General features: G+C 36.2%; 1 protein-coding gene and 1 pseudogene across 1 annotated transcript; both read right to left on the bottom strand.

The window, feature by feature from the left end:
- Positions 1 to 29: 29 nt before the first annotated feature.
- LOC127636345 (bone morphogenetic protein 1-like) lies at positions 30 to 10,501 on the bottom strand (annotated as a pseudogene).
- On the bottom strand, positions 10,204 to 17,197 carry LOC127636616 (neuropeptide FF receptor 1-like). Its single transcript, XM_052117261.1, has 3 exons — positions 16,912 to 17,197; positions 14,249 to 14,348; positions 10,204 to 12,690 (listed from the first exon to the last, which is right to left on the bottom strand). The coding sequence occupies exons 1-3, from the start codon at positions 17,195 to 17,197 to the stop codon at positions 11,880 to 11,882; spliced, it is 1,197 nt and encodes a 398-aa protein (XP_051973221.1). The 3' UTR covers positions 10,204 to 11,879.
- Between the last annotated feature and the right edge of the window lie 294 nt (positions 17,198 to 17,491).

Below are 17,491 nucleotides of genomic sequence, written 5' to 3'. Positions count from 1 at the left end.
GTAAATTTGTATTAACATCACCCCCTTTTTTAGGCAACAAGCTCAATACCTATGTATCAATACCAATGAGTTGCAAGATCATGTTTTTTTAATTAAAGTAAATTGCCACAGGATTTTTTAAAATAATTTGTACATATACTGCTTCAATGTTCTGCAATCCTTGTTTTTAAAGCACATTTTTTTTTTTTTTTATATAGGCTAGTCTAAAAGTACATTTAATGATATAAACAACATTCTTAGTAGTATAAGTATGACACCCCTGATTTTAATTCTTTAAAAACAATAATTTTTAAATCCAGTTGTCATCATAACATCCTTCTCTAAATCTCTTTGTTAGGACAGTGCTTTGTTGTGTGTACGATTCATTAAAACTACAAATACAGCACATCCAATTAAATTGACTAATAGGTAAACTACGTTTCAAAGGGTAAGATGATATCTTAGTCCATGTCCATGTAAGATTGTATTCCAATCAGTCGTCTTCTGTATAGATTTGTAATAATCTTTTCAACAGCCCTAATGATCAAAATGTCAAGAAAGTTAATTTGGGATGAGTCATAAATCGATGATGTACATTACTTGCATTGAGAAAACGCTGAAACTCTAGTAATTCATTTTTAGTGCTGGACCAAAACATAAGGACGTCCTCGATGTTCCTACGCCAGAGTTCAGAGATCAAGTAAAAACGTTTAATTCAAAAGACCCACATACAAATAAGCATGTGCCATTGTGCTTTCCATGCCCATCCAAAAATCATCTTTGTCCCTGAAAAGAAATGTATCTGCACCAAATTGGTTAATATTTTGATGCAGTCAATACTAGACAGATCAATCATTTTTAAGACCTTAATCATTTTAATTGAATCCTTTCCAAAAAAGAGCAATATATGCACAACAGGTTTTAAATAATGATCAATACAAGTAATGAACATCTTCGATTTAATGTTAATTATGATTCTTCCTAAATGAACTTTCTTGACATTTTGATCATTAGAGAAAGATAATTACAGATCTATACAGAAGACCGACTGATTGTAATACAATCTCACATGGACATGGACAACCAAGTTATCATCCTTCACCTTTGAAGTGTAGTTTTCCTACTAGTCAATTTAATCGGATATGCTGGATTTGTAGCTTTAATTAATTGTACACACATCAAAGCGCTGACCTAGCATTTAAAATTTAGAGAGAGGTATGGGAAATGTCTGTAATGTTATGACTTTGATGTATATTTTGTTAATGCTTGTCTGTTATTGTTTATTTTCCTCTCATTAATTGTTCTCATTAGAATGATGTGAATGGTTAAGAGTTGTGAGAAAAATATTCAATGGTCTGTTGCCCATAGATGTGCACCTGAAAACTGAAATCTATCTATCTATCTATCTATCTATCTATCTATCTATCTATCTATCTATCTATCTATCTATCTATCTATCTATCTATCTATCTATCTATCTAGCTAGCTAGCTATCTATCTATCTATCTAGCTATACTGACGGCCAAAACTTTGGAATAATATACAGAATTTGCTGTTTCGGAGGAAATTGGTACATTAATTCACCAAAGTGGCATTTAACTGATCACAAAGTATAGTCAGGACATTACTTATATAAAAAACAGCACCATCAATATTTGAAAAATGTCATTTTTTATCAAATCTAGACAGGCTCCATTTCTAGCCATCACTCCAACAAATTATTCTTGAGTAATCATGCTAAATTGCTAATCTGGTACTAGAAAATCACTTGCCATTATATCAAACACAGCTGACAGCTTATTGGTTCATTAAATTAAGCTTAACATTGTCTTTGTGTTTGTTTTTGAGGCACAGTATGCAATAAACTGGCATGTCTTAAGATCAATATTATGTCAAAAATGGCAAAAAAAGAAACAAAAAGAGACAGCTTTCTCTAGAAACTTGTCAGTCAATCATTGTTTTGAGGAATGAAGGCTATACAATGCTTTAAATTGCCAAAAAAAAATGTCCTCATGTCCTCAGCTGAGAGCTTCATTTAATTCTACCCACTCAACAGTTTCATGTTCAACAGTAAAGAGAAAACTCAGGGGTGGAGGCCTTATATAATATATTAAATTAATTTCTATTACATATGGCTTGCATTTTCTTCCAACCAATAATTCTAATGCCAAGTGAGATTATAATTTATAAAACTGACATTAAAAGAAGAAAAAGCTGTTGGTAAAATCTAAAATGCAAATGATCAAGATCTTTATAAAAGTGAGAACCTTTCAATGGTGCATTTCTCCAGTATCCATCACGGAGCTCCACGTGGTTGTCTAAAGTGACTTTTGTACAAATCCAGTGAGGTCAAATTAAGAATGATCTAACAAGGAAAGAGAAAGAGACTCACAGACAATTTCTCAATAAAGAAAAAGACTGTCTTAGAAAGACATTTGACAGTATGAATGCTTTTCTAAAGCTAGTTGAAAGCAAGTATAATTTCCTCAGGAAATTACTGCAGGCAGAAAGAAATATATATCACTATATGAAAGGCATTCTGAGAAAAGGTGCCATTAGTGTCCCCCATGATTACTACTGATATAATTAACAGCATATTGAACTCAGTCCCATTATTTCCTAGATTTAACGTGTGTCTCATGTGTAATGCAAAATAAATGATCAAATAAAACATACATTTAATTTTCACATTTTTGTTTTTGTATACAAGCCAATTTACTTGTTCCATTTATCACCATTATATCTTAATTAGTTACATAGAGTAAAAAATGACTTATTTTGCCATTGTTACCTTTACTCTGACTGCTCTGTCTAAAACTCAACATCATATTTACTGCAACAGGTGCCATAATGCAGCTCACACAGTTGTTTCATGTGAAGTTTTTCTACCTTCTCCCCAGGTGTGACTGAAATACTCCATATACAGTGAATATATGTGGCATATCCATTTGGGAACCCAGGGGAAGAGAAGTTTCCAGTGCTGTCCTGGAGGCTCTCGCCACATCCTGTACACCAAAACCACATCAAGAAACTCCCAGATGCTTGACCTGGAAACTGATCTTCTTAATGGTAAATGGTAGCAGTTTTACAGATGGAAGTGTCAGTTTTGAAGACTGACCTTTATTTTGTTTTTAAGTGTTGTGTATCATTCCAGATATGATTAATGGGATTAAAGGAGATGACTGCAAAAACATTGCTCCTCTTTACATGGAAAATTGATCTGATATTTCAGTCAAAAATGCATCTGTCCAGAACACTTGAAACTTTAACATTGCTTTCGATAGGAAGTGCAGATTTCTGATAGGAAATCTAACAAAGCTGGGTGCATCTCCAAATTAACGAGCCATGACAGAACAATCTGTTATGGAACAGACATGCCTGGGACACGAAGGGCCACTTACTTGGACACTTGTATAATTTCCTTGCTTGAGTGATATCTCGTTTGCTCAGTTTTGTTTGCTGTCCGATGGGAGGTCAGACTCCATCAAAGTCATACTTTGGCAGCATAGTATCAAGATAGATGCCCCTATTTTGTAGACACAAAAGTCTTCAATTGAATCTTGAGTGAACTCTTGGAAGCCTTTTGCAAGATCTAAGATACAGCAGTAAGGAGAATGCAACTGAAATTGCACTCATTTCACAGAGGACAGAAAGTAACACAGAGAGTAAATAAGCAGTATATTTTGTTAAATTGATAAGTTTGACAATGTTTTGAATTCCCAATAAGACCACATACAATAGCTCCAAAATGAATTTGAACACTTAAATCGCACTTAAAATTTGATGTATTTTTATTGCATTAGATGATTAGATGCATTAAAATTGGGATCTATTTTAAAGAGAAAACATTTAAAAAACAGATGTTTGTTTGATTTTATGCAAAAAAAAAATTTGATATAGGTATACTTTACAAAATAAAAACGAAAACTTTTCTTTTAACCTGGACCCAAGAAAAAATGGAAGCCCATTTCCATGTATGTAAATGTTATTTACATTTATGCATTTGGCAGACGCTTTTATCCAAAGCGACTTACAGTGCACTTATTACAGGGACAATCCCCCCGGAACAACCTGGAGTTAAGTGCCTTGCTCAAGGACACAATGGTGGTGGCTGTGGGGGTCGAACCAGTGTACTTCTGATTACCAGATTACCAGTTATGTGCTTAGACCACTACCACCACCACCACCATCATATGAAGAAAAAAAAATTGTGCTTGGTTAGTTATAATTATGAGATAAAAAGTCTTAATTATTAGATTGAAAGTCATAATTGTGAGATAAAAAAGACAAAAATATTAGATACTAAGTTATAATAAGGAGATAAAAAGGTAAAAGGTCATTGTGAGATTAAAAGTCATAATTATGAGATATTAAGTCATATTTACGACATTAAAAGTTATAATTATAAGATAAAATCAAAGTTATGAGAACGCTATTAAGCTTACATTTCAATCAATGACAACATTTTAAAAGATTTCCTGACAAATTGACGTGTCCACTTTATACAGTCTCTCTCTCTTTCTCTCTTTCAGAAAGCAGCATGATTGGGCCTCGTTCTCATACAGTTCCCTGAATGGCCAGCATGTGCAGAGAGGTCAGAGCAGAGTTTAAAGTATTGCCCACTAACTCGCTGGAGCCCACCCCTGCATGCCAGTGAAGAACGTTATTCTAGCCCTGCAATTGTCCTGGACAAAAAGCCATCAATGGCTTGATTTGTTTTGGCCCAATTCCGGGATCCCCTGACAGCATAGTGCTGGAGGTAAAGCCACACATGTGACTATTGCTGAATATCACAGGCTAGTAAGAGAGAGGCCACTTTTTTCAAAACACTAAAAATAAAAATTAAAGAAGATGCTAGGCAAAATGGTTACGCTGCTCTTTTCTACAAATGTATTGGATTTAAAACAAAAGTGAATGGAGACTGGGGCTGTTTTAAAATTCCACCCACTCCTCCATCTTATATTTCTATTAATCCAAAATGAATGGTTTTCATGCCTCGCCCATGACTGGTGACAGACTCCACCCTATTATCATAGATCCTCCCCTGAGTGATCTACACACAGTTCGGCATTTTTTTCCACACTGGAGCAGATACAGTGAGAATAATGTCTCAGATTCGTAAGCATCATAAGTGTTCTGTTGTTGGCTGTAAAAGTGAACATAAAGAGTCTTCATGTACTCCCGGCATCAGAGCCACTAAAGACGCAGTGGACAAGTTTTGTTTTTGAAGGAAATGTGCCCCAAAACATAAAAAATGTGTGTATGTTTGTGCAAATAATTTTACACCTGTCTGCTTTGTGAATGAGTCTCAATATAAAGCAGGATTTTCTAAAAATTTGATTCGCAAGCATGGATCAGTACCAACTGTTTGTGATCCAGCTTTATATCCTGAAGATGTAAGTAATCGCACTTTATTTTTGTGAATGTTTGCAAATCACCTTTCCGAATGTGCTTGTTAGCTGATTATAGCTAAAGATACCATTGTCTCTGATTGTATTCACAGAGACCAGAGCTATGTCTGGTGGGAAGCAGCAGCTCATTTGCGTTTAAAGAGACACACACGAAAACAGCATGTTTTTGATTCCACCCAAAATGAGGCATTTACAAAAGGGTATAATAAATTATCTGTGGGGTATTTTGAGCTGAAACTTCACAGACACATTCTGGGGACACCTGAGACTTATATTACATCTTGTAAAAAGGGGCATAATAGGTCTCCTTTAAATAATTTGAAATCTTCTGAAGCCATACAATAGCTTTGTATGAGGAACAGACCAAAATGTAGGACCTTATCCACTGAAAATCATGTTATCCACTGTCAAAGCTGCATTGTTTGTAATTCTTCGAGCTCATCAGTCCCTGTCCCCTTTTACTTCCATTGTATGGAAAACAGTAGTGTACACATTCTGCCTAAAATCTCATTTTGTGTTTCACAGAAGAAAGACATTCGGTTTGGATGAAGGTAAATAATGACAAAACTTAATTTCTAAGTGTAATATTACTTCACTTGCTTTGCTCAAAGGCTCAAAAATGACACAGCAGAATTTTGTTCTCAGTAAACCTGTCTTGGTCACCCTGACTTGGAATTGATCCTCCATGTTGTGTCCAAACTCCATAACAATTAGACAACCACCATCTAGGTAAGTGTGAATTTCGGACAGTGCAACATAAATGGTACTGCTGAAAATAATAAAACATGATCACACAGGAAGTCGACATACTGCATGTGAATGTTCATGTTCCCTGATATCGACCACATTATGCCAAATTACTGACAAGCACCATCACTATCAAATATTTTTGCATCAATTCAAATGTTTTCACCATTCACTGTGGCGCTACTGAGCACCAGAAACACTGTTTTTGGTCCCATGGAAACCAGGAAATAAACCCAGTAAACAGATGCGTTCACATATACAATGGTAAGCACGATTCAGAGGTTGCGTTTTACACTCTAAGATTACAATTTTGCTGACAGTTAGGTTTAGAGTTGGGGTTTAAAGGTCAGGGAGTAGTGTTTATAAAATATGCATTCCTGTTGACTGAATTAAATAATTTACAAATAAAAATAAAACTTGCTTTTGGCGCCACCCTGTGGACATTTCACCTCAACAACACTTACAGCTTTGGCCACTGGGAGCAACTTTCAACCTCCTGTTGCCAAATTCACACTCATTAACATAAATATACTACAGTAGTTAACAGGACTACACTAAATGAAGCTGTAAATGGACACATTAAACTTAAAAATTAACACTGCTTTTTTAAAACTGTAGATAATTACTTCTTACTGATTCTAAACAGTTTGAAAGCTTAAAAAAATAATTGTTAGTCCCAGTAGGACTAACCAAAGGGCACTCTACCTAAACAAAATGTACCTAACTGCACTTCAACCTTGGTTTCTTGACTAGATTCCATCCTGCTGGTCCTTGAGGCTGAACAAGCTCCTCAAAACAGCTGGCTGCATCACGGTACTCAAGCCACTAACAACAGGTTAGTCTGCAGACTGTGAGAAAGACAAGTCCTTCTCTGCTCCATCAGCTCAACACTTGCCTTACAGCCAAGGGACTAACACACGCAATGACGTTCCTGTCAATTATAATTGATAAAATAATAATAAATGTGCAGAAATGAATTAGAGAGCTTCATACCTGCATGTATCCATGTACATTTGAGTTTTTTAAATATATTTAGTTTAAGGGTGAATAGTGGTTGATGATCTGTTGCAATTATTTTGTATTCATTTTCTTCTCCAAGCAGTCAACATGTATTGCGTGTAATCAAAGGAAAATTTGTGTCAGTGGTAAAAATCTGATTTAAGTGGTATTTACCAGATATTGTGTCCAGTTCATTCCACATGTTACATGGTATACAATTACCTAAAAATAAAATCTCTAATCATGTAGCAATCACTTTAAACATTTATGAGTCTAAACCTGGAAAAGGTGTTTCTCGCATAATGCATGATGCTGTCAAAGTCATAAATCTCGCAGAGGGAATCCACATCATCTGGCTCCATCTTTATAAAATTGTACTCCTGACCTATAAAATGCAGCAGACTAACAAATAATCCCACCACACTGGCTAGTTAAACCAGCTGAGCACCAGCTCGGCCAGGCTAGAACGACCATCTAAACCAAGTGTTAATGATGATAAATACAGTAATTCACAGAGCAGTTAAAAATGTTTTAGATACTAATCGAATAACAACAATTTTAGCATGACAATCATAAATGTAAACTTCTGTCTTGAGGTGGCTTGGGGCTGCTAAGAAACTGCTGTCTGGCTCAACAGCATGCAGCCACAGAACTCTTATTTAGGCTTCTACATTTATCGTTTGGGCTTTTTTTCAAGATGTAAAATAAATAAATAAATAAATACAACAGATTTTGAACATGTTTTTCTGATTTTGTCACGTTTTTCCAAAGTTAAAATAGTCAAATCTATCAGATGTTTCTCTCACTCATAAGAATGAATGAGTAACTATGGTAACAGGGCTTTACTTTAAGTAACTATGGTAACAGGGCTCTACTTTGCCGACTCTATCTATGGCATGAGATTGGGGCGGAACTATGAAGATATTTTTGATGCAAAACAACTGAGCATCTGAATGTGTTTTGCACCATATTAACAGCAACAACTGTAGCAAAAATGTGAGCGTACGAGTTTCTTAATTTGTGATTCGTAGAAAAGGATTTGTGCACCTGCAATGAAGAATTTGAGAAGGTGTAACTGTTGTGTTGTGATAGAGAAAAGAAATCTACAAGTTTGCAACTCTTAAAACATTGTTTTCTGTGACTTCAAATTTACTGATACACATGTGTGGCTAATCTCTACAACTACAATTTCCACTGTCAAAGGCGCTCAGTTGTTTTGCACCAAAAATACCTTCATAGAAATCAATCTATCATTCTGATTGGATTATAAGAGCAGACTGTTTGCAATTAAAGTAGGGAAGAAGAGCTTCCAATCATTGTGTTCTTGTGGTTACCTCTAAAGAACGAAATGCAGCCATCATCGATTTGCATTAAAATGGCCTCACATGCAAGGAAATTGCTGCAAAGAATATTGCACCTAAATGGACCATTTATTGGATCATCAAGAACTTCAAGGAGAGAGGTTAAACTGCAGTGATGTAGGCTTCAGGATGTCCCAGATTGTCCAGCAAGCGCCAGGACCATCTCCTCCAAAGGAGTCAGCTACGGCATCGTGTCACCACCAGTGCAGAGCTTGCTCAATATTGGCAGCAGGTTGGTGTGAGAGCATCTGCACGCACAGTGAGGCAAAGGCTTTTGGACAATGGCCTGGTGTCAAAAGGGCAGCAAAGAAGACACTTCTCTCCAAGAAAAACATCAAGGACAGACGAGGACAGACAAGGATTTGACAGCAGAAGACTGGTGCAATGTTATTTTCTCTGATGAAGCCCCCTCTGACTGTTTGGGACATATATATATAGAAATGTAGAAATGGAGTGGTGGTGGCGTAGTGGACTAAAGCACATAACTGGTAATCAGAAGGTCACTGGTTCGATTCCCACAGCCACCACCATTGTGTCCTTGAGCAAGACACTTAATCCAGGTTGCTCTGGGGGATTGTCCCTGTAATAAATGCACTGTAAGTCCCTTTGGATAAAAGTGTCTGCCAAATGCATAAATGTAAATATATATATATAGTTATATAAATGTTCAACTATTTTTGATCTCGTTTTAACCATTTAACAGACATACAGAAATATATATTTTATTTTTAGATTTATTATTTAATAAATATGAACTTATGAAATAAGGTTCTTAATGAAACTTGCTTTTAGGTGAAGGATCCAATTTAATGATTAAGTTGATCTTTTCTTCAAAACACATTAATGAAACATTATAATAATGATCCCTAAAATACACCTTTATCAAAATTACTTTTGACCTGTTTCCATCACTTTGCAATTGTCCAAAAGAATGATGGATTACATCAACACTTGTTTGCTCTTCCTTGCATTCCCAGATGTCATCCTCAAATTTTGCCACTCTAGGGATGGGCGATAACACTTATTTTCTTTTCGATCCAATACCAATTATTTAAAATCTAATATCACCGATACCGATACCGATACTTCTATTAACTGAATTTTTTTTTGTGCAATTTCTTGGGATAAAATTGGTCATTTAAAATATTATTTTTAGTCATAATTCGTCATTGTTTTTACATTTGTAAGCCTAAACAGAAAATTATTATACTTCTGTTTTGTTTACCCTTACAAAAATTAACCATGGTTTCACTACAGTAACTATAGTTTAACCATGGGATTTAGTTAAAACAACAACAAAAAAATACTTTTTTTAATTAAAATATTGTTTTAAATGATTTATTAATAACAATTACACACAACTATATACATATTAGTTCAGATATTGGACTACTAATACAAAAGTTTTATGTTCAATCTCAGATAGGATGATCAAATAATAAGTTAATAATTATCTTGTTCTAAAACTACTTTAGTTGCACGGCCCTCTCGCAGCGACTATTAACACTCCCCTCTATAAGAGTGCTCTCATCATTGCTGATCTCACTGCCTATGGTGTCATTTTTATATTACCAAAATTAGAATTTGAAAAAGCCTCCCCATTCATGATATTGAAAAAAAGACTGAGCGTATGCCTACCTGAAATATATATATATATATATATATATATATATATATATATATATATATATATACAATTCACTCATTGGTGCTGCGGCAGATTGGTTATCAACGGTTAGCAGACTGAAATGTTCCAGGTCAAAAGACTACTCATTGTTCTGGCAACCATACGTATGATCACTTATTTCAGGTGGGCATACGCAAATCCTAAGAAAGACATAAAACCTTTGTATTCGTAGCCCAATATCTGAACTATTAGGCAGTGCCATTCCATTAAAATATGCATGATATGCCCATGAAGGGAAATGTCTGCTAAAGAACAAAAATTGTATACACGTGTGTGTGTGTGTGTGTGTATACACTATAAATTAAGTTACCTCTCATTGAAACACCTATTGGATATTTAAACATGTAAACATACATACATTTCGAACATTCAGTTACTGTTAATGTTACTCCTGAATTATGAATCCATGAACATGTACTGTATACTGGAATGCATTACAAGTAATCAAGTAAACATAACAGCAAATATACAACATTTGATGTTTTCAAAGGAATTAAAAAATGTTTCAAGTAAAGTTTAAAGGAGGGCACAGGCAACGACACAGGCTTGACGCCGATTACAATTCATATGGCAAAAACAGCTTGGAGTTACCACGCATAAAAAAACAACACATCATATGAGGAATAACATTGAAAAATATTTTCCGTTGTCTTTTTTCTTTCAGTATTACATGTCACTCAAATCTAGAGGAATGTGACACAAAATAAATGCCACATATTCACACAAACACAGATGTGCACGTTTGGTTTCCTTATGTTTACTTTTGGCTTCTTAACAATTTACACATTTACACGCTGAAAAAAGACACTAAAACAGAAAACAAAACTGATCTTAAAAACACATTTTTAAATGTAATTATAATGATACACTGTATACAGATCATTCCTGACAAAATTGGAAGAAACAACTAAACATATAAATGAGAATTTAATTACTTTTTAATTATTCATCAGATTCATTAACATCATGAAGCAAAATCACTTAAGACACTGTTCTTGATTCTATTATGTGTGTCTGTCATTAGGGTCTTTGAGTGACACTTCAGATGGACCCTTTAGGCTTGTACACAGAAAAAAAACACCTCTTGAAAAGTCACTCTGCACACCACTTGAGTTGATTTGCATGAAGAGTTTTAGGCTGTGTGAATTTTATATAATACTCCATGGCTGCGATGTCCCAAAGTGTATTTAAATTATTAAAAATTGTTCCCAGTGGTAAAACCCCCAAATGAGACCATCCACATTTGAATAAAACACAATTTGGTTGACGGAGTAACCAAATTATGAAACAAGCGCATTTTCTTGATCCACACGGCAACAATACTCCAAACAATACTCCTGTGATATTGTAACCAATGGGTCAAGATTTGGCTGTTTAGCTTCAGCAATTAGCGCCTAACTACACCATTATGAGTGCAAAAACAGTGTATTCTGATGAACAGTGACACTTTTTTGGCACTCTTATCAGCACGAAATGGACGGTTTTCCCTGTCCACTACAAGAAGTTCAATTGTAGAATGATCAATAACATTTTAACTGACATTTACAGCTCAGATCAGTTTCTAGAACTGAGTGCCCATGATGCAAAGATGGCACCATTCAAGTCTGCCAATGCTGCATGTGCCAGCCAAGCAACTGCCATTGAGGTAAATTGTAACGCAAGCAGATAGACTTCTCCAAATATAGTAGAAATCCTTTACTCCATCCAGGCTCCAAGCACTCTATGGGAAGCTGTAATTCTATTAATATCCTCAAGGAGAATTCCATGAATACCACGCCCCGTTCCTCGAGGCATTACAGCAAAACAGCACTCTTTCCGCCTGCTGGTCGCACCTCCGTTCTCGTCGGATACCTTGTTAGGGGGCTGGAGCACAAAATGTGTGTGACGCATCTCTGAAACAACAGATTTGCAGGAACTGCAGGCCATAGCTGCCTGGAAGCCCCTGCGGAAGTTCTCATTAAAGAAGCCGTAGATGATTGGATTTACGCCACTGTTGAAGAATGCCAGCCAGTGAGCGACTGGAAAAAGATAGCTGCTCAAGAAATCAATTTGTTGCCTGTCCAGATCCTGATAGTCAGTAAGAAGCATCAAAGTCCAGAGTGGGAGCCAAGATACCATGAAGAGACCGGCGACCATAATGAGCATCTTGATTACCTTCACCCTTCTTCTGGAATGAAGCCGGTTCTCACGCAGGTTGTTGGAGAGTTTAGAGGCGATGCACCCATACATGATGCTTATGAGACCCAATGGGGCCAGGTACACGTGGATGAAGATGACGGTGGTGTAGACTCGCCGCATGTCTGCTCTGGGCCAGTCCTCGAAACACACAAACAGTGGGTAGAGCTGGTTTTCTTGGACAATGTAGATGTCCTCCAGGTGTATGACCTTCAGTGTTGCAGCTGAAGGGCAGATGACTGCAAATGCGAGAATCCAAATGAAGACGATGGCGAAGAATGCAGTGACTGGCCTCAGACGATGACGGAATGGATAAACAATGCCAGTAAACCTGTGTAAAGAGACAAGTTTAGTGCTGAAAATCTCAGTTCAAATCACAAGTCCTAGAAAGATTCAGAAATGTATATTATTAACAATTTTAATAATTTTACAGAACTTTGATTGAAGTATGTAACTACTGTAATTATTGTATGTAACCTCAAATAAAAAAAAAAGAGTTAAATCAAAAGTAACCTGAAATTAATCTGATAAAATTACATAAACATGTAATCCAAGAGATTAAATTACCGATTAGTTTTTTTCATGTAATTTGTAACTAGTACCACATAACAATTCAGAGGTAATCTACCCAGCACTGTATATAGATATACATACAGTACACTGTATATATCAGTGGAGGCCCATCAGAGGAGGCAAGGGAGGCTCCTCAAAAAAACATTGTTTTCAAAATGATTGTTACAAGAAATGTTATCAAATTAAAAGTTGTTTTAATCACCTACTAGCATACACAACTCAGATGCCTTTAATGGTAAATATGTATTTTTATATTTTTCTTTCATGATGCATAGTCAAGGTGAGTTTTAATCATTGTATGAATTGGTATGTAAGGGATAGTTCATCCATTTTTTTCTTCTTTTTTTACTCTAAATCTCCACTTTCACTTTTACATCTGAAAGTCACATGTAGTGCCTTTTTAGTCTTACTTTCACATCTGAAAGTAAAAGTCAAAGAGGCGATTTAGAGTAAAAAAGTACTTAAATATTGATCTGTTTCTCACCCACACCTATTATATCGCTTCTGAAGATATGCATTTAACCACTAAAATCTTATGGATTCTTCATTTTTTCATTTTTTATTTTTGCCAGAGGATGCTGACGGCATAAAGCCTCCTCTCATTAGTAAACTGACAAATTAAAATGGATTTTCATATCACACAGTGTCATCCGCTCCATCCAAAATGAAATTTGCCACCTCCCGCATTCATTACCAATCATTATCAGAAGTAACCATTTTAACCAATCACCATTCAGCATCACGTGAATGCATCATCAAGCCTTTGTTTGGTTAACGCAACAGGTGAAGAGAAACTTTACAAATTTGCCAAAATATCGATGAAATACAAATTGTTGGGAGGATCTAAAAATGCGTGAAAGTCGTGAAATTTGACTCATTGAAGCAGTGGAGGATGAAGATCTGTACTGGAGATGTTACTGTATAAGGAATGGGGTCCTCCGTTCATTTATAAATGTTTGCATTGACTGTAGTCTGTAAATGCACTGATTTGTTCCACTCCTTTACAGTTTTGACAAAAGTCAGGTAGGTGATCTGAAATTATAACACCAGTAATTATTTTGAGTATTTTAAAATATCAGGGGGAGAAGATCCCCTACACCAGAGCATTTCCAGCCACAAAACCTATAATACAACATAATATTTGCAAAATATTTTACAGAAATAATGTCATGAGAACGCATTCTCATGACGATAATATATAATGAGTTTGTTGGGTTTTGCATGGTCTATACATTTATTTCACCACACTGCTGTGAGATACAAAAATATGTAATTTCTAAATGGAAAGTTAAACTAGTATAATTTCTGGTCATTACCTATCTACTGCTATGGCAACCAGGGTGAAGACGGAGGCAGACACTGACATGCCCTGGACCAGGTTACTCATCGTGCACGTGATCTGGCTAAATGGCCAACCTGTGATAATTTAAGGAGGAGAGGTTAAATTTATGCATAAAGTTGAATTTAAAAAAGGCTATAAGTACAAAAAGCATTTACATTTGTTTTGCATTTCATAAAGATGAGAAAAGATAACTTTTGGTGATAGGAGACACAAGTGCACACAGAGCATTAAAGTGAGACACAGAATAAAAAACAAGGTAAGAGTAATTAGTATAGACATGCAAGGTAATTAATAGACATACAAATAATAGGACATATAACAGAATGGCGGCTGTGCATGAGCAAGTATGTGCATGGTAGGGGTATGTACAGTTATTTAACTAAATATGTGAGTTTACACATGTACATGAGATATGTACAGTACAGTATTTACATTATTGCATTATGGGGGAGTCCAAAGGCAGTTTAATTGTTCATGAGGTTTCTCCAGAAGTCCACTATCATCTCCACTGTTTTGAGCATGTTCAGCTCAAGGTTGTTGTGACCACCAGCTGATCACCTTCCATCTGTATGCAAACTCATCACAGTCGTGGATGATGCTGAAGACCGTGGTGTCATCTCCAAACTTCAGGAGCTTGACAGTGGGGTCCTTTGCAATGCAGTCATTCGTGTACAGGTAGAAGAGCAATGGAGAGAGAATGCATCCCCGAGGAGCATGAGTACTAACAGTGAGGGTCCCAGATGTGAGTTTCCTCAGTCTCAATAGCTGCTGCTTATCTGTCAGAAAGCTGGTGATCCATCGACAGATTGGGGTGGGCACGGAGAGCTGGGTGAGTTTGGTTGAGAGAAGATCAGGCATGATGGTATTGAAGGCTGAACTGAACTCCACAAACAGGATCCTTGCTTAAGTCCCAGGTCTGTTGAGGTGTTGCAAGATATAATGCAGACCCATTTTGACAGCACCATCCACAACCCTGTTTGCTCGGTAAGCAAACTGAAGGGGGTCCAGCAGGGGTCCAGTGATGTCCTTCAGGTAGGCCAAAACCAGTCTCTCAAACAACTTCATGACTACAGACTTGAGAGTGACAGATCTGTAGTCATTAAGTCTATGTGCTTTTGTTTTTTTGGGGGGACCAGAATGATGGTGGAGCATTTGGGGGAACTTCACACTGCTCCAGTGATCTATTGAAGATCTGTGTGAAGATGTGGGCCAGTTGGTCAGCGTGGACTTTCAGACAGACAGGTGAAACACTGTTTGGGCCTGAAGCTTTCCTAGACTTTTGTTTCTGAAAGACCGGCACACATCCTTGCTGATTAGCAAAACTATTTAAACACAAGAACGTTAGCTACCAGGTTAGCAGAGACCTACAGCTGTGCACTGGGTATATACCGTAGCTACAACACAAAATTCTGCATCTGAACTCTTGGTTGCAGATAAATCCACAAATAATCAAGCATACTTACAGGTTGTGATCATGAAGCGCCATATTGTCCCAACAAAGTGGGAACTGCACCATCTTTCAGAAGTAAACATCTTGAAAATCTGGTATTGGTTGTGGTTGTACTGCTAAATAATTAAAATACATTTTAACCACTGATTCTTCAATTCGTCTGCATTTGGAAGTCCTAACAAAGTGGTTTTGCTTTCTCAATAAAGAAAACAGCATCTTCTCAACATCGCGACAACACTAACACAACTCATCCTGGCCTCGGCTATAACTGCATTTGTTTGAGTGTGGGCCAAAGTAGCCCTTAGGGTGGGCATTATGCAAATGTGTTACATAGTGATGTAGATACTTTACAGAAGAAATGGCTGGACTACAAACATCCCGTTTCTTGTAGTTCTTGAGCAGTGTTGTCTGTGGGAGAGAACAACTCCCTTTTGTGTGGACTTAGTGCTTTGCAATTTGCAGACCTTTTACATGCACAAAGAGCTATGATACACACTAAAGGAAAGGTAAAATCCCAAAAAGCATAATAGAGCCTCTTTAAAATCTCCCAGAAAAATAATGAGTTCAGGTGTTGTTGCTCCTTGTCTGTGATGTGATCAGCGAACTGTTGCAACACTACATTCATGCACGCTTGTGGCAGAATATAAACACTCACCAGAATGAATGAGTAAAACTCCCATAGCAAGTAGAAAGGCTTACAGTTGATGAACACTTCTAAATTATGACAGCACATCTTCTTCAACACTGTTACATCTGTACACTAACTTTCGTTGATTTAAAAGCATATTGATGATTATGAAGATGATAAATATTCATGAATATGATAACAAAGAAGAAGCTGTTTATGGACTTAATTATGATGATGATTATATTGATAAGTATGACGATGATATTGATGGTTATGAAGATAATGATGAATATGATGTCACAAATTACTGATAAAAAACTGATATTTATGAAGATGACTGCGATAAAGACAAAGCTGTTGATGGTGATATTGTTGAATATGATGAAGATGTTTATGATGATATTGATGAATATTATGACAATTTGGTGATTATGATGATGATATCAAAACAAGAATAAGTATGAATATGGATATTGATGAACATTGTCAATATGATGATGATTGATGGTGATAAAGATGATATTGATGATTATTAAGATAATGATGATGACCCACTGACCTGAGATGAGGCAGTCAATCAGTGTGATAGGCACACAGAACACACCCACCAACAGGTCACTGATGGCCAGGTTGAGTATGAAGAGATTAGTAACTGAACGCATGTTGCGGTTCCTGATGATCACCAAGCAGACAAGTCCATTGCCCACGATACACAGCAGAAGCACCAGCAGGTAGGACAGAATGTAGCTAACCGCCATCCCTGCTGAGTGGATATAATACGGCAAGAGCGTGCAGTTGTCCAGAGTGACATTCACGGCAGAGTGGTTCAGAGTCATTTTATCCATTTTAGATCTTGGAATGAGAGAAGAATGCTGGGTAAATATTCATATTGAATCATCAAATGACACTCCAAAAGGGGGGAAAATATTGAAGCAAATCCTTTCTGCTAGATAAATAAATATTAAAAAAGCATGCACATTTTTTAATGATGATTAGATATTTAATGAGTGGTTGAATGCTTATAAAAGAAAACAATTTCCACTACACTCTGATAAATAATTTAATTTTTTTTTTTTTTTTTGTTGTTGTTGTTTTTTTATATATATATCTGATTGTTCTTTAACAGGAAAAATCACTAA

This window comes from Xyrauchen texanus, chromosome 44, assembly GCF_025860055.1.
Source record: "Xyrauchen texanus isolate HMW12.3.18 chromosome 44, RBS_HiC_50CHRs, whole genome shotgun sequence".
NCBI lineage: Eukaryota > Metazoa > Chordata > Actinopteri > Cypriniformes > Catostomidae > Xyrauchen > Xyrauchen texanus.
The sequence above is the reverse complement of the archived record's forward strand: the minus strand, read 5'-3'. Positions and strand labels throughout refer to the sequence as shown.